General features: G+C 37.5%; 1 protein-coding gene across 1 annotated transcript in view; it reads right to left on the bottom strand.

The window, feature by feature from the left end:
* LOC102802953 (stress-induced-phosphoprotein 1-like) overlaps nt 1-26,723 on the bottom strand; it is a 76,288-nt gene that overhangs the window by 31,552 nt on the left and 18,013 nt on the right. Inside the window, exons 6-8 of the mRNA XM_085505790.1 lie at nt 9,444-9,571; nt 8,268-8,335; nt 7,781-7,942 (exon numbers count right to left, since the gene is read on the bottom strand). Of these exons, the coding sequence (XP_085361916.1) occupies nt 7,781-7,942; nt 8,268-8,335; nt 9,444-9,571 (358 nt within the window). The remainder of the gene's footprint in view (nt 1-7,780; nt 7,943-8,267; nt 8,336-9,443; nt 9,572-26,723) is intronic.

Raw genomic sequence — 26,723 nt, 5'->3', positions numbered from 1 at the left:
GTCCTTGATTTGTCATATGTGGTGTCAGTACACCTGAAATACAGTCCTTGATTTGTCACATGTGGTGTCAGCACACCTGAAATATTGTCCTTGATTTGTCACATGTGGTGTCAATACACCTGAAATATTGTCCTTGATTTGTCACATGTGGTGTCAGTACACCTGAAATACAGTCCTTGATTTGTCACATGTGGTGTCAGTACACCTGAAATACAGTCCTTGATTTGTCGATTCTGGTGTCAGTACACCTGAAATACAGTCCTTGATTTGTCACATGTGGTGTCAGTACACCTGAAATACAGTCCTTGATTTGTCACATGTGGTGTCAGTACACCTGAAATACAGTCATTCATTTGTCACATGTGGTGTCAGGACACCTGAAATATTGTCCTTGATTTGTCACATGTGGTGTCAGTACACCTGAAATACAATCCTTGATTTGTCACATGTGGTGTCAGTACACCTGAAATACAGTCCTTGATTTGTCACATGTGGTGTCAGTACACCTGAAATACAGTCCTTGATTTGTCACATCTGGTGTCAGTACACCTGAAATACAGTCCTTGATTTGTCATATGTGGTGTCAGTACACCTGAAATACAGTCCTTGATTTGTCACATGTGGTGTCAGCACACCTGAAATATTGTCCTTGATTTGTCACATGTGGTGTCAATACACCTGAAATACAGTCCTTGATTTGTCACATGTGGTGTCAGTACACCTGAAATACAGTCCTTGATTTGTCACATGTGGTGTCAGTACACCTGAAATACAGTCATTCATTTGTCACATGTGGTGTCAGTACACCTGAAATACAGTCCTTGATTTGTCGAATCTGGTGTCAGTACACCTGAAATACAGTCCTTGATTTGTCACATGTGGTGTCAGTACACCTGAAATACAGTCCTTGATTTGTCACATGTGGTGTCAGTACACCTGAAATACAGTCCTTGATTTGTCACATCTGGTGTCAGTACACCTGAAATACAGTCCTTGATTTGTCACATGTGGTGTCAGTACACCTGAAATACAGTCCTTGATTTGACACATCTGGTGTTAGTACACCTGAAATACAGTCCTTGATTTGTCGAATCTGGTGTCAGTACACCTGAAATACAGTCCTTAATTTGTCACATCTGGTGTCAGTACACCTGAAATACAGTCCTTGATTTGTCACATGTGGTGTCAGGACACCTGAAATACAGTCCTTGATTTGTCACATGTGGTGTCAGAACACCTGAAATAGTCCTTGATTTGTCACATGTGGTGTCAGGACACCTGAAATACAGTCCTTGATTTGTCACATGTGGTGTCAGAACACCTGAAATACAGTCCTTGATTTGTCACATGTGGTGTCAGGACACCTGAAATATTGTCCTTGATTTGTCACATGTGGTGTCAGTACACCTGAAATACAGTCCTTGATTTGTCACATGTGGTGTCAGTACACCTGAAATACAGTCCTTGATTTGTCATATGTGGTGTCAGTACACCTGAAATACAGTCCTTGATTTGTCACATGTGGTGTCAGCACACCTGAAATATTGTCCTTGATTTGTCACATGTGGTGTCAATACACCTGAAATATTGTCCTTGATTTGTCACATGTGGTGTCAGTACACCTGAAATACAGTCCTTGATTTGTCACATGTGGTGTCAGTACACCTGAAATACAGTCCTTGATTTGTCGAATCTGGTGTCAGTACACCTGAAATAAAGTCCTTGATTTGTCACATGTGGTGTCAGTACACCTGAAATACAGTCCTTGATTTGTCACATGTGGTGTCAGTACACCTGAAATACAGTCATTCATTTGTCACATGTGGTGTCAGGACACCTGAAATACAGTCCTTGATTTGTCACATGTGGTGTCAGTACACCTGAAATACAGTCCTTGATTTGTCACATGTGGTGTCAGTACACCTGAAATACAGTCCTTGATTTGTCACATGTGGTGTCAGTACACCTGAAATACAGTCCTTGATTTGTCACATCTGGTGTCAGTACACCTGAAATACAGTCTTTGATTTGTCACATGTGGTGTCAGTACACCTGAAATACAGTCATTCATTTGTCACATGTGGTGTCAGGACACCTGAAATATTGTCCTTGATTTGTCACATGTGGTGTCAGTACACCTGAAATACAGTCCTTGATTTGTCACATGTGGTGTCAGTATACCTGAAATACAGTCCTTGATTTGTCACATGTGGTGTCAGTACACCTGAAATACAGTCCTTGATTTGTCACATCTGGTGTCAGTACACCTGAAATACAGTCCTTGATTTGTCATATGTGGTGTCAGTACACCTGAAATACAGTCCTTGATTTGTCACATGTGGTGTCAGCACACCTGAAATATTGTCCTTGATTTGTCACATGTGGTGTCAATACACCTGAAATATTGTCCTTGATTTGTCACATGTGGTGTCAGTACACCTGAAATACAGTCCTTGATTTGTCACATGTGGTGTCAGTACACCTGAAATACAGTCCTTGATTTGTCGATTCTGGTGTCAGTACACCTGAAATACAGTCCTTGATTTGTCACATGTGGTGTCAGTACACCTGAAATACAGTCCTTGATTTGTCACATGTGGTGTCAGTACACCTGAAATACAGTCATTCATTTGTCACATGTGGTGTCAGGACACCTGAAATACAGTCCTTGATTTGTCACATGTGGTGTCACTACACCTGATATACAGTTCTTGATTTGTCACATGTGGTGTCAGTACACCTGAAATACAGTCCTTGATTTGTCACATGTGGTGTCAGTACACCTGAAATACAGTCCTTGATTTGTCACATCTGGTGTCAGCACACCTGAAATATTGTCCTTGATTTGTCACATGTTGTGTCAATACACCTGAAATATTGTCCTTGATTTGTCACATGTGGTGTCAGTACACCTGAAATACAGTCCTTGATTTGTCACATGTGGTGTCAGCACACCTGAAATATTGTCCTTGATTTGTCACATGTGGTGTCAATACACCTGAAATACAGTCCTTGATTTGTCACATGTGGTGTCAGTACACCTGAAATACAGTCCTTGATTTGTCACATGTGGTGTCAGTACACCTGAAATACAGTCCTTGATTTGTCACATGTGGTGTCAGTACACCTGAAATACAGTCCTTGATTTGTCACATGTGGTGTCAGTACACCTGAAATACAGTCCTTGATTTGCCACATGTGGTGTCAGCACACCTGAAATATTGTCCTTGATTTGTCACATGTGGTGTCAGCACACCTGAAATATTGTCCTTGATTTGTCACATGTGGTGTCAGTACACCTGAAATACAGTCCTTGATTTGTCACATGTGGTGTCAGCACACCTGAAATACAGTCCTTGATTTGTCACATGTGGTGTCAGCACACCTGAAATATTGTCCTTGATTTGTCACATGTGGTGTCAGTACACCTGAAATACAGTCCTTGATTTGTCACATGTGGTGTCAGCACACCTGAAATATTGTCCTTGATTTGTCACATGTGGTGTCAATACACCTGAAATACAGTCCTTGATTTGTCACATGTGGTGTCAGTACACCTGAAATACAGTCATTCATTTGTCACATGTGGTGTCAGGACACCTGAAATACAGTCCTTGATTTGTCACATGTGGTGTCAGTACACCTGAAATATTGTCCTTGATTTGTCACATGTGGTGTCAGTACACCTGAAATACAGTCCTTGATTTGTCACATGTGGTGTCAGTACACCTGAAATACAGTCCTTGATTTGTCACATGTGGTGTCAGTACACCTGAAATACAGTCCTTGATTTGTCACATCTGGTGTCATTACACCTGAAATACAGTCCTTGATTTGTCACATGTGGTGTCAGTACACCTGAAATACAGTCATTCATTTGTCACATGTGGTGTCACCTGAAATATTGTCCTTGATTTGTCACATGTGGTGTCAGTACACCTGAAATACAGTCCTTGATTTGTCACATGTGGTGTCAGTACACCTGAAATACAGTCCTTGATTTGTCACATGTGGTGTCAGTACACCTGAAATACAGTCCTTGATTTGTCACATCTGGTGTCAGTACACCTGAAATACAGTCCTTGATTTGTCATATGTGGTGTCAGTACACCTGAAATACAGTCCTTGATTTGTCACATGTGGTGTCAGCACACCTGAAATATTGTCCTTGATTTGTCACATGTGGTGTCAATACACCTGAAATATTGTCCTTGATTTGTCACATGTGGTGTCAGTACACCTGAAATACAGTCCTTGATTTGTCACATGTGGTGTCAGTACACCTGAAATACAGTCCTTGATTTGTCGAATCTGGTGTCAGTACACCTGAAATACAGTCCTTGATTTGTCACATGTGGTGTCAGTACACCTGAAATACAGTCCTTGATTTGTCACATGTGGTGTCAGTACACCTGAAATACAGTCATTCATTTGTCACATGTGGTGTCAGGACACCTGAAATACAGTCCTTGATTTGTCACATGTGGTGTCACTACACCTGATATACAGTTCTTGATTTGTCACATGTGGTGTCAGTACACCTGAAATACAGTCCTTGATTTGTCACATGTGGTGTCAGTACACCTGAAATACAGTCCTTGATTTGTCACATGTGGTGTCAGTACACCTGAAATACAGTCCTTGATTTGTCACATGTGGTGTCAGTACACCTGAAATACAGTCCTTGATTTGCCACATGTGGTGTCAGCACACCTGAAATATTGTCCTTGATTTGTCACATGTGGTGTCAGCACACCTGAAATATTGTCCTTGATTTGTCACATGTGGTGTCAGTACACCTGAAATACAGTCCTTGATTTGTCACATATGGTGTCAGTACACCTGAAATACAGTCCTTGATTTGTCACATGTGGTGTCAGTACACCTGAAATACAGTCCTTGATTTGTCACATGTGGTGTCAGTACACCTGAAATACAGTCCTTGATTTGTCACATATGGTGTCAGTACACCTGAAATACAGTCCTTGATTTGTCACATGTGGTGTCAGTACACCTGAAATACAGTCCTTGATTTGTCACATGTGGTGTCAGTACACCTGAAATACAGTCCTTGATTTGTCACATCTGGTGTCAGTACACCTGAAATACAGCCCTTGATTTGTCACATGTGGTGTCAGCACACCTGAAATATTGTCCTTGATTTGTCACATGTGGTGTCAGTACACCTGAAATACAGTCCTTGATTTGTCACATGTGGTGTCAGCACACCTGAAATATTGTCCTTGATTTGTCACATGTGGTGTCAATACACCTGAAATACAGTCCTTGATTTGTCACATGTGGTGTCAGTACACCTGAAATACAGTCATTCATTTGTCACATGTGGTGTCAGGACACCTGAAATACAGTCCTTGATTTGTCACATGTGGTGTCAGTACACCTGAAATATTGTCCTTGATTTGTCACATGTGGTGTCAGTACACCTGAAATAGTCCTTGATTTGTCACATGTGGTGTCAGTACACCTGAAATACAGTCCTTGATTTGTCACATGTGGTGTCAGTACACCTGAAATACAGTCCTTGATTTGTCACATCTGGTGTCAGTACACCTGAAATACAGTCCTTGATTTGTCATATGTGGTGTCAGTACACCTGAAATACAGTCCTTGATTTGTCACATGTGGTGTCAGCACACCTGAAATATTGTCCTTGATTTGTCACATGTGGTGTCAATACACCTGAAATATTGTCCTTGATTTGTCACATGTGGTGTCAGTACACCTGAAATACAGTCCTTGATTTGTCGAATCTGGTGTCAGTACACCTGAAATACAGTCCTTGATTTGTCACATGTGGTGTCAGTACACCTGAAATACAGTCCTTGATTTGTCACATGTGGTGTCAGTACACCTGAAATACAGTCATTCATTTGTCACATGTGGTGTCAGGACACCTGAAATACAGTCCTTGATTTGTCACATGTGGTGTCAGTACACCTGATATACAGTTCTTGATTTGTCACATGTGGTGTCAGTACACCTGAAATACAGTCCTTGATTTGTCACATGTGGTGTCAGTACACCTGAAATACAGTCCTTGATTTGTCACATGTGGTGTCAGTACACCTGAAATACAGTCCTTGATTTGTCACATGTGGTGTCAGTACACCTGAAATACAGTCCTTGATTTGCCACATGTGGTGTCAGCACACCTGAAATATTGTCCTTGATTTGTCACATGTGGTGTCAGCACACCTGAAATATTGTCCTTGATTTGTCACATGTGGTGTCAGTACACCTGAAATACAGTCCTTGATTTGTCACATATGGTGTCAGTACACCTGAAATACAGTCCTTGAATTGTCACATGTGGTGTCAGTACACCTGAAATACAGTCCTTGATTTGTCACATCTGGTGTCAGTACACCTGAAATACAGTCCTTGATTTGTCATATGTGGTGTCAGTACACCTGAAATACAGCCCTTGATTTGTCACATGTGGTGTCAGCACACCTGAAATATTGTCCTTGATTTGTCACATGTGGTGTCAGTACACCTGAAATACAGTCCTTGATTTGTCACATGTGGTGTCAGCACACCTGAAATATTGTCCTTGATTTGTCACATGTGGTGTCAATACACCTGAAATATTGTCCTTGATTTGTCACATGTGGTGTCAGTATACCTGAAATACAGTCCTTGATTTGTCACATGTGGTGTCAGTACACCTGAAATACAGTTCTTGATTTGTCACATGTGGTGTCAGTACACCTGAAATACATTCTTTGATTTGTCACATGTGGTGTCAGTACACCTGAAATATTGTCCTTGATTTGTCACATGTGGTGTCAGTACACCTGAAATACATTCTTTGATTTGTCACATGTGGTGTCAGTACACCTGAAATACAGTTCTTGATTTGTCACATCTGGTGTCAGTACACCTGAAATACAGTCCTTGATTTGTCACATGTGGAGTGAGTACACCTGAAATACAGTCCTTGATTTGTCACATGTGGTGTCAGTACACCTGAAATACAGTTCTTGATTTGTCACATGTGGTGTCAGTATACCTGAAATACAGTCCTTGATTTGTCACATGTGGTGTCAGTACACCTGAAATACAGTTCTTGATTTGTCACATGTGGTGTCAGTACACCTGAAATACATTCTTTGATTTGTCACATGTGGTGTCAGTACACCTGAAATATTGTCCTTGATTTGTCACATGTGGTGTCAGTACACCTGAAATACATTCTTTGATTTGTCACATGTGGTGTCAGTACACCTGAAATACAGTTCTTGATTTGTCACATCTGGTGTCAGTACACCTGAAATACAGTCCTTGATTTGTCACATGTGGAGTGAGTACACCTGAAATACAGTCCTTGATTTGTCACATGTGGTGTCAGTACACCTGAAATACAGTCCTTGATTTGTCACATGTGGTGTCAGTACACCTAAAATACAGTCCTTGATTCGTCACATGTGGTGTCAGTACATCATATGCCATCTTTTGTGGAGTGGAGTCTGAATTGTTTCATCCGCATTTTTTTGAAAGCATTTAACAAGTTGGCCATAATAGATGGTAAATAATGGTTACTGGCCATATTAGACAAGTTCTATAAAGTGTACATGTAAATTTGAGACTGTTCGATGTGGCCAGTCTTTGACTGTAGTAACATTGACTGACATTCCTAATGAAATTCATACTTTGATATTATTTTAAGCACTTATATATTTATTGCTGTAAACCAATAGAACATTTGTAATTCTAAGGATGCAATAAAGTTATTATTATTATTATTATTATTACTTACATCAGTTTTTAAGATATTCATATTTCTGCTGACTGTGTCATACACAATGAACCAATCTTCTGAAGAAATGATTTTTAGTTTCGATGAATTTGTTTGAAAAAAGTGCAAAGCGTTTATTTTCTTTTGTAGGTCTTCATCTGATTGGTCGATGGCAAGTCCAGACTGAGGAAGAAAACATAGAATGAGGTCAAGAAAATTCAAGCTAAAAGCATAGGTACAATTTGATTTGATTAATATGCAAATTTGTGTGAGTTATTACGTGAATGTGTGTAAATTTATATGTAAATATGTGAGGAATAAATATGAAATACGGAAATACAGTGAATTAAAAGACATTATGTGTGTGAATTAATATGTAAATATGTGAGGAATAAATATGAAATACGGAAATGCAGTGAATTAAAAGACATTATGTGTGTGAATTAATATAGAAAATTTGTTCATGGAAACACTTTCTAAACTACTCATGATAAACATGGTTACTGACCTGGAATGCTTGTATGGATGCCTCAAAGTCCCTTAAATAAAACAGTGCCATGCCTTTCCAGTAGTGGCCTGTGTACAATATAATGAAGCAGTATCATTACATAATTCAAGATTTAAGTATAAATGAGTAAAAGAGACAGTTTTACTACATTTACTCCCCAGTGAATGTTGATGACCAATGAGAAAATTGTTCAACATAGTAATCTACTGCAATGCTACTAACATAGTAATCTACTGCAATGCTACTAACATAGTAATCTACTGTAATGCTACTAACATAGTGATCTACTGTAATGCTACTAACATAGTGATCTACTGCAATGCTACTAATATAGTGATCTACTGCAATGCTACTAACATAGTGATCTACTGCAATGCTACTAACATAGTGATCTACTGCAATGCTACTAACATAGTGATCTACTGCAATGCTACCAACATAGTGATCTACTGCAATGCTACTAACATAGTGATCTACTGTAATGCTACTAACATAGTGATCTACTGTAATGCTACTGACATAGTAATCTACTGCAATGCTACTAACATAGTAATCTACTGTAATGCTACTGACATACTAATCTACTACAATGCTACTAACAAAGTGATCTACTGCAATGCTACTAACATGGTGATCTACTGTAATGCTACTAACATAGTGATCTACTGCAATGCTACTAACATAGTGATCTACTGCAATGCTACTAACATAGTGATCTACTGCAATGCTACTAACATAGTAATCTACTGCAATGCTACTAACATAGTGATCTACTGCAATGCTACTAACATAGTGATCTACTGCAATGCTACCAACATAGTGATCTACTGCAATGCTACCAACATAGTGATCTACTGCAATGCTACTAACATAGTGATCTACTGTAATGCTACTAACATAGTGATCTACTGCAATGCTACTAACATAGTGATCTACTGCAATGCTACTAACATAGTGATCTACTGCAATGCTACTAACATAGTAATCTACTGCAATGCTACTACCGGGGTAACATAGTAATCTACTGCAATGCTACTAACATAGTAATCTACTGCAATGCTACTACCAGGGTAACATAGTAATCTACTGCAATGCTACTAACATAGTAATCTACTGCAATGCTACTAACATAGTGATCTACTGCAATGCTGCAACTTTTGTTTATTTGTGACATACCTTTCTTCCAAACTGGATTGGATTCTGTCGCTTTAGTTGCAGCTTCTAAACACTCTGCATACTTTTTTAGCTTCATAAATGCATTTGCCATATTTCCAAACAAGAGAGCTTTAGAGGCACCAGATATACTTTGAACATAAAATTCTGAGAGTCAACTGCGTCATCAATTTAATTGAAAATAATTATGTATGATGTAAGTAAGTGGACAAAGAACTATATAAAACAACATTGAAACACACCTAACATAATAAGAGTGAATGAATGGCTGGTCTAGTATCAACAGGAATTAGTTGCATTAAATGACTCTTGCAAATCATAATATATGGTCATAAATTAAACAGGATATGCTATTCATGCATTTTCTGTATCGAAACTGACTTTCATTTGTCCAGGCTCATGTACAGAGATACAAAACACGAAAACAAATTATTATGGACATTATCTCAACATGTATAATGTTTGTATCAAATCCAACAAATCCTATCCTATTCGAAAATCAAAATAGATGCCAGTTGGCCATCTTTGATCTGAGTATGGAACAAACTGACATGACCATGTATTCCTATATGCATGATGTAATAATAATCATCTTTATTGTTATCGTATCCTCTATGGGACTTTGATTGAAGAATACAATAAAGGTATATCAATGAAAAAAAAAATTAAATGAGATTAAAAGAGTATAAAACAAAGGTATTAATAAAATATAATAAATGAAAGTAAATGTTTTTATTCATTGGCGATCCGCTCCGCTAGGATTGCCCTTATAATCACTTTTGTCATTTTGTGTGTGTGTCTGTGTGTGTACATTTCCAGTGTTTTCACGTATGATTTCTTCTGTGATTTTTTTGGCTTGGCCGATTTCGTTCAAACTTGGCAGGTAGGTCACACCTTCACCCTAGTTATTAGGAAAAATCTGCAAAAAATTTTGGCTCACCGTTGCCATAGCAACAGCCAAAAAACTGATTTTTGGATAGCTTCGCGCCAAATGTATCTCCTCCTACAAATTTGGGATAAAACACTTCAGACATAGCTCATTCTACTCAGCTTGAGTGTGGGCATTACCGAGAAATTTGACCCTAAAGTTGGGGTAACTTTTCACCAGCAACGGCTTTTAACTCCTCTGTGATTGTTTCCGCTCGGCCGGTTTTGTTCATACTTCACAGGTAGGTCGTGCCATCACTAATTGGAAAACAATCCTGGCCCACCATTGCCATTGCAACATCCAAAAACTGATTTTTGAATACTTTCGCCCCAAATGTATTACCTCCTACCAGTTTTATCGGTGTCGCTGAGTGTATATGATAAAGGGAAGTTGTGCAACCAAATTTGCCAAGTTCGCAGTTTTTCGCCAATAAAAAAATAACTAAGGCAACAACTCACGGTTTTTCAGCATTTTTGTAATGAAGACATTATTCTCCATCAATAATCCGCCCAAAACAGGAACATTTCTACTAATTCTTGTGTTTTTTCGACGTTTTTCGAAAAACCTGCGATTAGGCTGTGAAAGTAGAACATTCCGGAGGGGGCAAAATGGAAGAGCCATATTTAACGCGTAAAAATAGAACGCGTATTTTGACCTCTATGCGGTCGTCGCCAAAGAGCCCCGCGTCCATCGCCTGGCAATGCTCTAAAATTGACTAAAATTTGGGCAGTACTGTCAGTCACGAAAATTGATGAATAAATTAATACACATAAAATATGAATCACGGGCTAATTCAATGGTCACCGAACACTCCACTGTGGCAAGATAGTAGCGTACTGTATATTTGACCCAGATTTGACAAGCGTGGTACAGTTTTTTGCGCGTGTCCGTAATAACGCGCACAAAGGATTGTGGGGCAGAGTCCTTTATTTGCTGGCATTCTTGACTTTTGACTGCAGTTCTTTTTTATATTTTAGAGTAAATGCTTTTGATATGCTCTTAGGTTTCTTAATATCCGTCTGAAATTCTGGACTGTGGTCATATTTTTCGATTAGGAGTCGTATATTTAAATAACTCACCGTGACTAATGTTTTGCATTATGAAGTATATTATTATGAAGGTCAACATACTGTACTCTAGGTAAATATTTACCATCTCGTTATTTCATTATTTCGCTTTCCAGCATTTACAGGAAACGCTTCATTCTAGAAAATGCTATCGCAAAACGGTTGGAAATAATAAATGTAACAGCAGAATACGTCCTAGCACAGTCACTCGACTAGGAGAGTGATTGTGGTCCTAGTAATAAACTAAGTGACTTCCAAAAACTGAATGGTGTTTGCGAACTTCGTATTAGTTATAAACCGACATTAGCTTCACGTTTATGTCACACCATGGAAACAGCCAAAAACATGGTGCTTGTTTTTGAGCGGAGCGGATCGCCAACCAGACTACCGGCTTGTTTTGATGTTTATGACAATTAAGAATCAAATCAAAGAAAGCTTAGAAAGAACTCCCATGTGCTGAGAGTATTGGAGACACATTAAATAAAATTTGAAATTACTTAGCTGAAAACTAATTATGCAAATCAGAAAATTAATATGAACAGATTTGAGTGTAAAACTAATGAGGTCTGCACAATGTAACAGAAAATCTATGTTTCCAAGTTTAATTGAAATGTGATTAGAACCAAAAAATTATGAATTATTATGCTTATTAGGGAATTAATATGAACAGATTTTTACCCCAAACTAATTAGGTTTGTACATTGTCCTAGAGCATCTTTGTACTAAGTTTCATTGAAATGGAATAATTAGTACTTTAGATATCAGTGTGAAAGCTTAAAATTGGTTAATTATGCAAATTAGGTAATTAATATGTACAGATTTTAACCCACAATTATCCAAGTCTGTCTATTGTTCTACAGCATCCATGTACATTCATTGATATGCGATGTTTAGTACCTGAGATATCAGTGTGAAAGTTGGTTAATTATGCAAATTAGGTGATTAATAGGCACAAATATTTACCGGAAACTAATTGGGTCTGCATAATTCTAGATTCATTGAAATGTGATGATTAGTACTTTAGACATCAGTAGAAAAGCTGAAAAATAATTATGCAAATTAGTTAATTAATATGCACAATTATTTACCCTAAAACTAATCAGGTCTTTGCATAGTCCTAAAGGATCTATGTACCAAGTTTCATTGAAATGCGATGATTAGTACTTGAGATACCCATGGATAAGCTGAAAATTAACTAATTATGCAAATTAGGTGATTAATATGCACAAATATTTATCGGAAACAATCAATCTCTGCATAGTCCTTGAGTATGTAAGTACCAAGTTTCATTGAAATGTAATGCTCACTACTTATATCAAATGCTGAAAATTAATTAATTATGCAAATTAGGTAATTATTATGTACTGACATTACCATAAAAACTATCAGGTCTGTGCAGTGTCATATGACATCTATGTACCAAGTTTCATTGAAATGTCATGATTAGTACTTATATCAAATGCTGAAAATTAATTAATTATGCAAATTAGGTAATTATGTATGTACTGATATTACCATAAAAATTATCAGGTCTGTGCAGTGTCATATGACATCTATGTACCAAGTTTCATTGAAATGTGATGATTATGATATCAGTGGAAAAAACGAAAATTGACTAATCATTATGCAAATTAGGTAATTAGAATCCACGGATTATTACCAAAAACTAATCAAAACCTAGCATTAGTTCAGAGCATGTATGTACAAAGTTTCATCAAAATCCAATGAGTGGTTGTTTAGATATCAGTGGAACAATCATGGAACAGCTAAAAATCAGCTAATTATCATGCAAATTAGGTAATTAATATGCACGGATTGTTACCAAAAACTAATCAAATCTGCGCATATGTTCAGAGCATCTATGTACCAAGTTTCATCAAAATCCAATGAGTGGTTCTTTAGATATCAGTGGAACAGTCATAGAACAGCTAAAAATTAGCTAATTATCATGCAAATTAGGTAATTAACGAGCATGGATTTTTACCAAAACCTAATCAAATCTGCGCATTGGCCCAGAGCATCTATGCACCAAGTTTCATCAAAAAACGATGTATGGTTCTTGAGATAGCAGTGGAACAGTCGGACACACATACACACATACACACATACACACACACAGACACACTAACTGCAAAGACTCCCATTATGTGCTTCGCACATGGGAGTCAAAAAGTCCATAAGTCTTGGAGATATTGTAGTATGGTCAACAAGGAAGATGGCCATCAGTCAGCCATCTTTGATCTGATTGCAAAACAAATTGTCATAGACATGTCATTTATGTGCAATTTACCGTAAAAATGTCAACCCGTTTAAAATAATTAGTGTTGAAAATCTGACATGTTTTTGGAGTACAAAATTAAGGTGCATTTTCGAACGGTCAAATTTTTCAGAATAGAAATCAGCAAATGAAAAAAAAAATTGATGATAGAAAGTGTGCTTCGTTAGTTTTTAAAAAATGGAATGTCCATCAAATTTGACATAAACTTCCCCATGTTTCACAGTAAAAGCAAAGGTCGTGGCCAAGTTGCAGGCTAAACAACTCAAAATCAAAACAAAGTAAGTATTATGACAAGGGAAAACAAGCTATGCATGGCACAGTCCCTGTTAGTTATCAGATTTAAAGAGAAAGTCAAGGCTAAAAACATAATACTCCCAGATAAAAGAGCTGGCAAATGTAAGAACATGTAATTTTTTTTATATCACTTCTCATTCACTAGATATTCAACTTTTCATCATTTTATGTCGTTCGCCATCTTGATTCTTCAGCAAAGGATTTTGGGTAAAGTATGACATCATATAATCTGTTGTCAGAAATTGAGAAAATGACGCGGAAGAGAGGTCAGCACAAAACTAATAGGTCAAAAGAGTTGTTAATAGATCATGTTACCTGTCTCTGTGATTTATTTTTCATAGAATTATTTGTTTGTTTTCCATTAATTTTAGTGTACCTCTGCAATTTATTTTAGCATTGGCAGTTGTTTGCTTCATTGAATTAAATGGGGTTCGTCTGGATACAAATAAAGCTTGTGAATGTTTGTACCCATTGGACAAAAGTTACATGGAAGTTTAGCAACTAGGAGAGTTTATATTTCCCCGACCCAGTGCAATATATCCAGTTAGAATCAAAGCTCACATGTCCCTTATTAAAGAAGAAATAAAGAGAAATATTTTTTAAAAGTCAAGCAGGATGATTTTTTTCACTCAATACCAGATTCTGCCTTAAATTCGCCCTGGGTTGTTAAACAGTAGTTTGGATTTAAAAAAAATAAAATGGGATTTAAAAGTTTTTTTAAGGTGTTTTTTTTAAATATTTTGGCGTCATTTTTCAAACATTTCAATCATTCCTGACGCCTAAAATATAGTCTAAGTTTTACTGTAGTCAATGACGCCTATTCAAGAGTATGATGTTTATTGTGACTAGCGTGATGGATAAGCTTCATTTCGACAATTAGCTGGTATCACTGTAAACAATGTTAAATTATTCTTCAAATGCTCAGTTTATTTTTTAAAAGAACTAATTTTTTTATTTAAAAAAAAAATCATGCCGTTTTCCTATCAATATCCAAGCCAAAAGATCGCACTACAACATCAGCAAGTCTCTTCCGTGTTGCGTTCAATAACATTAACATATTTAAATGAGTTATGGTAATTTTGAACACGTTGACGTCATTCAGCTTTTTGATTGGTTAAATAGCAATTTGACCTATTAGGTGAACTTATGCAAGAGAAAGAACATGGTGGATATCCTAAAGGATTAAGCATTTATATGCCACTGGAAAGTTGAATTTTATTTGCATTTCATAACAATTTACAACAATAACTATTACTTTGTTAGAATCACTACTAAGAAATAATCAACAATTGTGAAATGCACCATGACGGGATTGCTTAACCATGAACATTTGCTGTTACGTGATGCAGTCGTGTTCGAATATACTTTTGTTACCAATAAAATAAAATCTCTCAGCCAATCAGAAACTCAGATTCACGCCTTTCGTGGAAAGTCCTGTTTGAGCGCTCACATTGATTTTTTTTTCGTTTGTGGGAAAACCAAAACTGGTCGAAATTTTCGAATAAGAATAAGTCATCAATTTTTAGTGAAGTTGAAAACAAAATACCAAAACCCGGGAAATAATTACGGGTTTGATTTTTTAGAGAGGTTGAAATTTTAGAATTTTAACGATACATGTACAGTTTGTATGTATGTACCAAATTTGAACAAAACTGACAAAACATGCATAAGATACCACATTTTCAAAAAACAAATGGCTGCCAGTCGGCCATCTTTGATCCGAACGCAAAACGAATCATCATAGACATGTATCTTAACAAGTATAATGCATGTACCAAATTTGAACAAGAACTGACAAAGCATGCATAAAATAACACATTTAAAAAAAAAAAAATGGCTGCCAGCCATCATGGATTGAATCAGTAAACCACTGCATGTACATATGTCCCAGATAAAGTACCAGGCACATGCAAAGAATGAACAGATTTGGTCCACAGGGTTCTGAAATATGACTTCAGATGGATGGACGGACGGAGACCAAATTATAAGTCCTGTTTCGAACACTGCATACTGCATTCAGACCTAAACCCATCTTTGAAAACATAGTTGAACTCTGGTGACCTTGCCCTTTGTTATATAATATAATTCCCTTTATCATAGTTTGTTTCAATATAAATATGCATTGTCATAATTAATTTTGAATACAAACAAGTTTTGGGGTTGAACCAACAGTGGGGAATCAGTCTACCGAATGTCCTTAAAAGATGTAAATATCTTACAAAAAATTGGTGCCTTATTTGTTTAATTATTTTAAGGAACATAATTTCCAGCTTTATTGAAAGTAATTTAGAATAAAAACAAATGTCTCATTGCAAAAAAAAAGTGCTGCATTTAGATGTGAATAGATTCATAAAACATGCAAGATAACAGAAAAATTTAGCTGGCTTTAGTTCAAGTATTTTGTACAGGTGTCTGTCAAAAATGAATGATTCACTGAGACAAATATGAACTGCCTCATTGTGTGACTACTGTATTATATGAAAAGTAAAAAAAACACACTTTATGAATAGCTATCATGTTGCAAGCTCTGCTTTGTATGCAAATCAACTTAAATAGTTGGTGTCCAGTGGAGGGAGAAGTCAACAGTACTGTTGCCTCCTGAGAAACTACATCTTCAAACTCTATCATTCTGTTCTAATAGCTGAAACATATTCCTGTGAGTTTTCATTTGTCAAATGAACTGTTTGTCAAATACAGAATACATATATTTTAGAATAATTTTCTTTTTAAAATGTGGATGAAATGTTTTGCTTTTAATGTATTTTTTATGTATTGTTTTTGATTTGATAACTTTTGACTAAACAGATTTTCTATTAGCTTCAGATCTTGATCAAAGTTTGGCACCCAGTTCATAGCAGTGCTTATATTGATTTTCTGACATCTTGTTTTCTGTAAAGATTTTATTGGTAGGTTTGCAAATGTGTATCAGACTGTGCAATCTCTCCATCAGTTGGTTTTGAAACCCAGTATGGGATTCTGAGATACATTACCAAGGATATTATTACAAGATAAATCATTTGCTTCATTGAACACATACAACATTGCATATTTCCACTGAGATCAGTGACCTTTGATGTGTATCACCAGTGATCAGTCAAGTAGAAACAGTCAAAATATTTTATCAGATTTTCTCAATTTTTGCATGATATTTTCATACAGGACATCTGTTGTTCAAACTCAGGGAAGACTTTACACTGATGAATAAGGTGACCAAGTTTGATAAAGTTTGGAATAGAATTAGTAAAGTTATTATGCACACAATAACAATTATTAATGACGACGACAACGACGACAACGCCGGACAAAATTTTTCCCTTAATATACCTTTCCTTTCCATCTTTGATGGTACGGGCAAGGTAAAAAATACATGGCCTTAGATTCACATGAGGACATGTTGTGGAATGCAGTGCATTCCAATATGAAGAAAGCTACCACTAAATCTGAAATATTCACACCATTATGCTTGCCTTTTTACCAAACTGAAACAAAATCAGTGAAGTGAGTCAGCATGAGAAACGGGTAGGGCACATCAATTTTCAAATGACTAGTAACATTATTAACCCATCATTGTGGCTGCCCCTCTCTATTGGCAGATTTGAAATGTTCTTTCTTAGAATGTTGGAAGAGCCTCGCGAAACAAACAGATCGAACAGCTTCACCTTCGCGGTGGTGTGCCATTACGCATAGAAAATAGTTCTTTTTGTTTCATGAATTTTATGCATTTGTAGACTCCTTGTTGTGTTTGCGGTCTTTTATTGATAGTATTAATTATTTTGTGTTGTATTTTGAATACTTTTACTCATTACTTATTTGATCTTTCTAAGTGACTTGCCCTATTGTATCCATTCGCCTTTTTGTCGTTTGTTGATACATACTAGACATGAAAGCTGTTTTCTGTTATGTCACTGTGAATTTCGGATACTTTCGATTATCCCAAGGCTTTACTGAGGTAAATATGTGCCCATAATGTATCCGTTGCATTTACACTATTTTTGCCTTCTTTTTGTTCAAGATTTATCTTGTTATCAAGTATTTTAGATGTTTTGAGTAGATCGGAAAAACGGTCATTTGTCACTATTATTCGACATACCTAGCATATCGTTACTATAAATTTAATTGTGTTGCTACGTTATTGTTATTTGTATTTATCTGTATTTTTCAGTTTTTACGGAGCTTAAGATTGTGAATACGATGTTCATGAATGTGCTTGGTTTTACACTACTGATCGTTCGCTGTATAGTGTTAAGCAGACCTGCACTGTTGCTTGAATAAATCACATCTCCAGTATACGAAACTCTTGTCGACTTGTCACTTTAAAGTAAAGCTCTTGGTGATACAGTAAAAACTCAGATCTTTGTGGCGTGTCTCCAAGCTGTGTTGAAGACGTTTGATGCCTTTCCAGGAAACCCCACTGTAGTTATTCACTGGTGCTGTGCATTACTGCTGTTCAAGTCAACATTAAGCTGAAGTTGTCAAGAGCAGATGAATTCAAGACCGATGTTGGAAAGCTGGTAACTGCCTGAACATTCCATAAAGGACATACATACAATAGCTGACAGTTTTGTGCGAAAAACTGAACATTTAATTCGAACACTATATAATCCATACTGATTGAATTTATATTTGATATTTTATTTATTTGCTTGCATGCATGCTTTTTAATGGTTGCTGTATGTACGGTTACATTTGTGTACATATTGAACCTCCCCAATAATTTATCCTAATTTTGTCACAGTGGCATAATTTTTCACACATGTATTTACTGCTGTCATAGTCCCTGCTGCACAACTATGAGTCTGCATAGTTTAATCTTGTAGTTTTTTCACATTGTTTAGATTTACCTGTTTGTGGTTGTGAGACTTTCTCTGAGCTTATTGACACGGAAATTTTTTATAAGAGTGTTGGTAGTTTTACACACTCCTTCCATTTTCATTTGTGACAATCACAAAAATGTTGACGTGTGTTATCGTGACTATGGATTGTGATGCAGCGCCCTCAGCGTTAGATATTGAAGGTAAGCGAGAAGAGGCAGTGTTGGTTGGTACAGATCAGGCTAATAGTAAAGGTAAGACTGAATCTGAGTCTTTATTAAGTTTACGTAGATCAGAGAGAGTACCTAAGCTCACTGAGAAGGCGAGAGAAGGTAAGTTACAAGATCTTGAAAATTTATTTTGGCAAACTTATGATCGTCTGGTGTCGCGTGTTCCGCATCATGAGCGATTGATGGATAAATCAATTGAATCGCTCAACACACTGATTGACGCGATAGAGGAAGAGCGCAATAAAATTATTAAATTACATAATCAAATTAGAGATCTGTCAAGCACTCCACGAAAAGATATTTTGATGGCCATTGATCGAGTAAATGCCTATGTGGATCAGACAGTTCTTCGTGCACAACGTATAATAAAACGGGCTGAAATTTCGAGTATGGTGTCCATTGGTTTTCTGTGGTCATCTAGTTCTAGATCAGTCATTTCGCATTGCTCATGGTCTTCTAAGCACTCAAAATAAACAAATTCATCATCATTACGCAGGGCTTCCGCTGTTAAAGCAGCTGCCCTTCAAGCTGAGTTGGAAGCCAGAGAAGAAGAGGCTATTCAAGAGGAGGAGTTAAAGGTACTAGAGCTTGAGGAGAGTAAGCGAAGGGTTGCAGCTGAAGCAGAAATGCAGCGCAGGTTAAGAGAGCTCGATAGACAAAAAGTAGTAAGAGAGCTTCGTATTGAAAAGGCTAAGTTAGCTGTATATGAAAGGGAAGATTTATTTGAAAATTTTCCAGTTAAAAGAGAACCCAAGTTAGTGCCACCAGCAATGGTAGATACACATAGTACAGGAAAACCAATGGTGATAATGGAGCCACATAGCCCTCCTGTAGTTGAACAATCAAATAATGATAGACACAAATGCCAACCAGTATTATCTCAGGAGTATTGCCCAACTACAGCGCAGAATGACCTTAGAGCACTGACTGAGAGCTTGAATGCGTCAGTGTCACTGAGTCGACTACCAACACCAGAACCATTGGTATTCACAGGAGACCCATTAGCATATCCAGATTGGATTACTTCATTTTCTACTTTAATCGAATCACGTAGTATCCCGCCTGTTGAGAGGATTCATTACCTGAAAAGGTACTTAGGTGGCTCTGCCAGAGAAGCGGTAGAGGGATGCTTTCTACTCAGAAGTGAAAGTGCATATGATGAAGTCAAAGCCACTCTTGAAGAAAGATATGGAAATTCTTTCACATTGGCCGAGGCCTTCAGAGATAAGATTGACTCATGGCCAAAGATTTCTGGCAAAGATTCCAAAGCCTTGCGATGGTTTGCTGACTTTCTAAAGCAGTGTCTCATAGCCATGAGAGTCACAACAGGTATGGAAGTGTTAAATGATGTTCGAGAAAATAGAAAAATGCTTCATAAACTACCAGATTGGCTTATAAATAGATGGAGTCGTATCGTTGCAAAAACAAAGAAATGCACAGGTATATACCCCTCATTTAAATCATTTGTTTCTTTCCTGCAGGAGGAAGCGTAAATTGCATGTGACCCGTGCACTTTTGTGGAATCTCTGAAATCTACCCTGCAGAAAGACAGAGATACACCTCAACGCTACACACCCAGAAACGGCAGGCCTGGAGGTCGCACTCTATCAACCATAGCAAAGCCAGAAAAAGATGACCAGTCCTGTATTTTCTGTAAGAAGGGTGGACATAGTATTCAAGAATGCTATACTTTTACAGCTAAGACCATGTCAGAGAAACAAGATTTCATCAAAAAGGGTGGTTATTGTTTTGGTTGTCTGCATTCTGGTCATGTGTCTAGGAAATGTCCAAATCAAAGTATATGCAAGAAGTGCAGTAAGAGACATCCCACTAGCTTGCATAGTGAAGAAAGAATAAACATAACCAAAGTACCAAGATCATCTCACAGTGAAACTACGGAACCCAACAGAACAAAAGATCAAGATCTCAAAGAAAGGACCAATACAAAATGTATACATGTGAAAGATGCTGGTTGTCATGGCATAGTTCGCAAGCGTGACAAATCACTTTCATCCACGATTGTGCCTGTATGGATCTCCAGCAAAGAAGATCCTAGTGAAGAGATGTTAGTATATGCACTACTTGATACACAGTCTGATACCACATTTGTATTGAATCATGCTGCAGAGCAGCTCAAAACAAAGTCAGATTCAGTTAGTCTTCGTTTAACAACCATGACTTCAAGTGATCATGTTATTCCCTGCAGAAAGTATCCCAATCTCAGTGTTCATGGATTTGATTCTGATGTAATGGTTACACTACCAACTGCATACTCATTAGAGTACATTCCAGTCAACAAATCGCATATACCAACTCCTGAGATTACAGAAAAATGGCCTCATCTCCACCAAATCGCTCATAAGATACATCCCATACAGAAGTGTGAAGTAGGTCTATTAATCGGTTATGATTGTCCCCAAGCCATTGCACCTCGTAACTGCATCACAGGAGTGGGAAATCAACCATTCGCCATAGAAACAGACCTGGGATGGAGCATTGTTGGGCAGATGACACAGGCAGAAGAGAGTGAAAATATTTTCGGTGTTTCACATAGAATACTTACCAAGGTAATACCAGACAACTTGGTACTTAGCATTAATGGTACTGGGGATGTACATAACTCTTATGAAAAGCAGTATACACCATCAGAGATTTGCTATGCTTTCAAGACTTCAACAAAAGAACAGATTGTCAGTCCTTTGAATGTAGTGAAATTACTTGAATCTGATTTTAATGAAAACAGAACTGATGAGGTGTTTAATATGTCTCAGGAAGATTTCCGGTTCATGAAGATTATTGAGAATGGTATTCACAAGGGAGTTGATGGGCTTTATACAATGCCACTCCCGTTTAAACATGATAGACCTAAATTGCCAGACAACAAGATTATGGCAGAGAATCGCTTGCAGTACCTTCGGCGTTGATTTAAGAGTGATCCTAAGTACTTAAATGACTATAAAGTGTTCATGCAGAGCATCATTTCAGCGGGCGATGCAGAATTAGTTGAGGAACAAGAAGAAGAAGTCGGACATGTCTGGTACATACCTCACCATGGAGTCTACCACCCCAAAAAACCTGGTAAAATACGTGTTGTATTTGACTGTAGTGCCAGATACAAAGGAACAAGCCTAAATGACCATTTATTGCAAGGTCCAGACCAAATAAATTCTCTTGTTGGTGTTCTTTGTCGCTTTCGGAATGAGAAGATTGCTATCATGTGTGATATCGAGAGAATGTTCCATAGATTCAGAGTAGCAGAGCAGGATAGAGATTTTCTTCGATTTCTTTGGTGGAAGAATGATGATATAGATTCTAACCCAGTTGTATACAAGATGAGAGTACATCTCTTTGGTGCAGTGTCTTCACCGGGGTGTGCGAATTATGGTCTTAAACGTATAGCTAAAGATAATCAACAGTATGGTAGTGATGTAGTCTACTTCGTTAACAGGAATTTGTATGTAGATGATGGCCTGAAAAGTGTTGAATCAGTGTCTAAAGCTATTAAACTCATTCAAGGTGTTCGTGATCTTTGTGCAGAAGGGAATCTTCGACTGCACAAATGTGTTTCCAATAGCAGGGATACTATGGAATCGATGCCTATCTCAAAGCAAGCACAAGGCATCAAGGACTTAGATCTTTCTTCCAGTGACCTACCAGTAGAAAGAGCCCTCGGTGTTGAATGGTGTGGAGAATCAGATTCCTTTCAGTTCAAACCAGCCATTAGAAATCATTCCCCTACACGTCGTGGTATCCTGTCAACTGTGGCTTCGATATTTGACCCACTTGGATTTCTTGCACCACTTGTCTTGTGTGGTAAACGTATTTTACAGGAGATGTGCAAGAAGGGTATGGAATGGGATGAACCCCTACCAGATAATCTTAGTACAAAATGGGAATCATGGCTTTCTGAAATTCCTAAGTTGGCTGATCTCAAAATCAGGAGATGCTACAAACCAGAAAGTTTTGAAGACTTGAAGAAAGTTGAGCTGCACCATTTTTCAGATGCTCGTCTTACAGGATATGGACAATGTTCCTATCTGAGATTAGTTGATGTTCATAGTAACATACATTGCTCCTTTGTCTTAGGAAAAGCAAGAGTCACTCCTCTGAAACCAGTGACTGTTCCCAGGCTGGAACTTCAAGCAGCAGTTACTTCCATTAAAGTCAGCAACTTCCTAAACAAAGAATTAGACTATGAAAACATAGGCAATTTCTACGGGACAGACTCAAAGGTAGTACTTGGTTATATCGGAAATAATGCACGTCGCTTCCATATATATGTGGCAAATCACATACAGAGAATTAAAGATGCTTCTGTAGCTGAGCAGTAGCACTACATTACCAGTGCAGAAAACCCTGCAGATCATGCATCCCGTGGCCTAGATGTGGCAGGCTTGCAGAAGTCAAACTGGTTCACCGGTCCAGCCTTTTTATGGAATGAAGAACTACCATCTTTTGGCAATATGAACATAGATCTACAAGAAGATGATCCGGAACTGAAAACTACAAAGGTGTTGGCTACTATTGTAGTTACTTCATCAATGCTGCATCATTTGGAGTGCTTCTCAGACTGGTCCAAGGCAGTAACTACAATTGCTGTATTACATCAATACATTTCCAGGAAGCTTAGGCAGACTACTATTTCACCACAAGAAACTAGACAAAAAGCAGTGATGACCATCATAAAGTGGGCACAACAAGATGCATTCGCTGAAGAAATAGAAGACTTAAATCGTCATGCCAATTCAAAGGATGTATTATCTGTGAAAAGAAACAGCTGTCTAATTTCATTAAGTCCTTATTTAGACGATCAACAAGTACTGAGAGTAGGTGGACGATTGAAGAGATCTACCATGCCTGACTATGTTAAACATCCCATTATCCTTCCTAAGAAGAATCATGTGTCGTCTATGATTATTGGATGGTGTCATAGAAAGGTGGCTCACCAAGGAGAGGAATGACCGTGAATAGTCTAAGATCAAGTGGATTTAGGATTCTGAACTGTAGTTCAGCAGTTGCATTGTACATATTCAGATGTGTCCTGTGTCGAAAACTTAGAGGAAAGGCCAACACACAAAGAATGGCAGATCTTCCCAAGGATCGTTTAGAGCCAGCTCCACCATTCACATACTGTGGAATGGATTGTTTCGGCCCATTCATCATTAAGGAACGTTGATGTAAAGTGAAACGATATGGTGTAATTTTTACTTGTTTGGCCCTTCGTGCTGTTCACATAGAAACTATAGAAGAAATGTCTACTGATGCATTCATTAATAGCTTACGTTCATTCATTGCTATCAGAGGTCCTGTAAGACATATACGATGTGACAGGGGATCTAACTTCATTGGTGCCAAAAATGAGCTTTATCGTGAAATGCACGCACTAGATAAAGAAACAATCCAGGACACATTGCAGAGTGTTCAATGTGAGTTCATATTCAATTCTCCAGCTTCTAGCCACATGGGAAGGATCTGGGAATGGCAGATTAGGTCAGTAAGGAACGTGCTTGCAGGAATCCTTGAGCAAGCTAAAGCCAGGCTGAATACTTCGTCTCTCAGATCATTCTTATATGAGTTTATGGCCATTGTCAATAGCCGGCCTTTGACAACAGAGCACTTGAATGATCCTATAGGACCAACTCCACTTTCTCCTAATCAGCTCCTGACAATGAAATCTGATGTTGTTGCACCACCTCCAGGTAATTTTGTGAAAGAGGATCTGTATGCTCGTAAACGATGGCGCACAGTTCAGTACCTAAGCAATTTATTCTGGACAAGATGGCGAAAGGATTATTTGATAAATCGCCAGTCCAGGCAGAAATGGCAAAAGACGAAAAGAAACATACAGGTAGGTGACATTGTACTTCTTCAAGAAGCAGACACCATTAGATCTCATTGGAGATTAGCAAAGGTAATAGAAACCATTAATGACAAAGATGGACTTGTACGACGGGTCAAGATTCTTATGGGTGACCCAAACTTAAACAAACGAGGTAAGAGAACGACTAATTGCTCTATTCTAGAGAGATCTATCCATAAACTTGTTCTACTTGTAGAAAACAATTCTGAAGACCACCACCCCTGATGTAGCCCTGATGGGTGGGAGCAGTATAGAGTACACTCGTTATCGTAAGTTTTTTGGTACATGTTGTAGAAAATCATAAATGATTTTGGGTGGGAGTGTGGCTGCCGCCCTCTATTGGCAGATATGAAATGTTCTTTCTTAGAATGTTGGAAGAGCCTCGCGAAACAAACAGACTGAATAGCTTCACCTTCGCGGTGGTGTGCCATTACGCATAGAAAATAGTTCTTCTGTTTCATGAATTTTATGCATTTGTAGACTCCTTGTTGTGTTTGCGGCCTTTTATTGATAGTATTAATTATTTTGTGTTGTATTTTGAATACTTTTACTCATTACTTATTTGATCTTTCTAAGTGACTTGCCCTAATGTATCCATTCGCCTTTTTGCCGTTTGTTGATACATACTAGACATGAAAGCTGTTTTCTGTTATGTCACTGTGAATTTCGGATACTTTCGATTACCCCAAGGCTTTACACTATTTTTGCCTTCTTTTTGTTCAAGATTTATCTTGTTATCAAATATTTTAGATGTTTTGAGTAGATCGGAAAAACGGTCATTTGTTACTATTATTCGACATACCTAGCATATCATTACTATAAATTTAATTGTGTTGCTACGTTATTGTTATTTGTATTTATCTGTATTTTTCAATTTTTACGGAGCTTAAGATTGTGAATACGATGTTCATGAATGTGCTTGGTTTTACACTACTGATCGTTCGCTGTATAGTGTTAAGCAGACCTGCACTGTTGCTTGAATAAATCACATCTCCAGTATACGAAACTCTTGTAGACTTGTCACTTTAAAGTAAAGCTCTTGGTGATACAATCATGAGTAAAGACAAACACCAAGTTTGAGTGAAACTGGACCAGACACACCAGAGAAATAGTTGTAATAACAAATGTGCATATTAACACTATTGTCTTGATTTTACCAAAATCTGTCAAGGTTTGTTGCAATTTTGAATAAAATTTCCATAAAGCAAAGTGACGTCAATAACCCATCATGTGTCACGTTTAAATCAAGTTTGAATAAAATTGAAACAAGCAAGCAAGAAACAGTGAAACATTTTGTGAATTGTGACAATAATTGGTTCAAACGAAAAATCAAAGTCAAACTGTAAATAGCTCCCGTGTGATCAGAGCATTTATTATAAAAGTATAGGCTTTGCCTAATAAGTGAATGTAATTGCATGTAGGTCAATCCATCAATAAAATTGATCAAGATGTCTGAGAATCTATGACATACTGTATGATTTTGATCACATGATTTTGATATGGGCATTTTGAAAAACATGCAAGGACACTATACTTGTAAACAAAGGGCACTAGTGAGGCACTATGAATGAGGTATTTCTAGAGGTCGGGGTTTGTCTCGTCTGCAGTTGAATAATTTTTGCTTTGATTTCTTATGGGTTTTTTTCCCAATGCGACTTAATTTCACTTGTTTTTTTTTTAATTCTTGGCAATTAGTGTCATTAGCGATGGAGTAGTAAAAACCGCAATTAACCTCAGTGCAGCAAATCGGGATAGATCTTTCTGATGCAATGGGCAAATTTCGCTATTTTTGCTGACAAGTAAAATCTGCTAAAT

Source organism: Saccoglossus kowalevskii, chromosome 2 (assembly GCF_978046115.1).
Source record: "Saccoglossus kowalevskii chromosome 2, keSacKowa6.1, whole genome shotgun sequence".
Taxonomy (NCBI): domain Eukaryota; kingdom Metazoa; phylum Hemichordata; class Enteropneusta; family Harrimaniidae; genus Saccoglossus; species Saccoglossus kowalevskii.
Note: the sequence above shows the minus strand (reverse complement) of the source record. Positions and strands in the feature narration are given on the sequence as shown.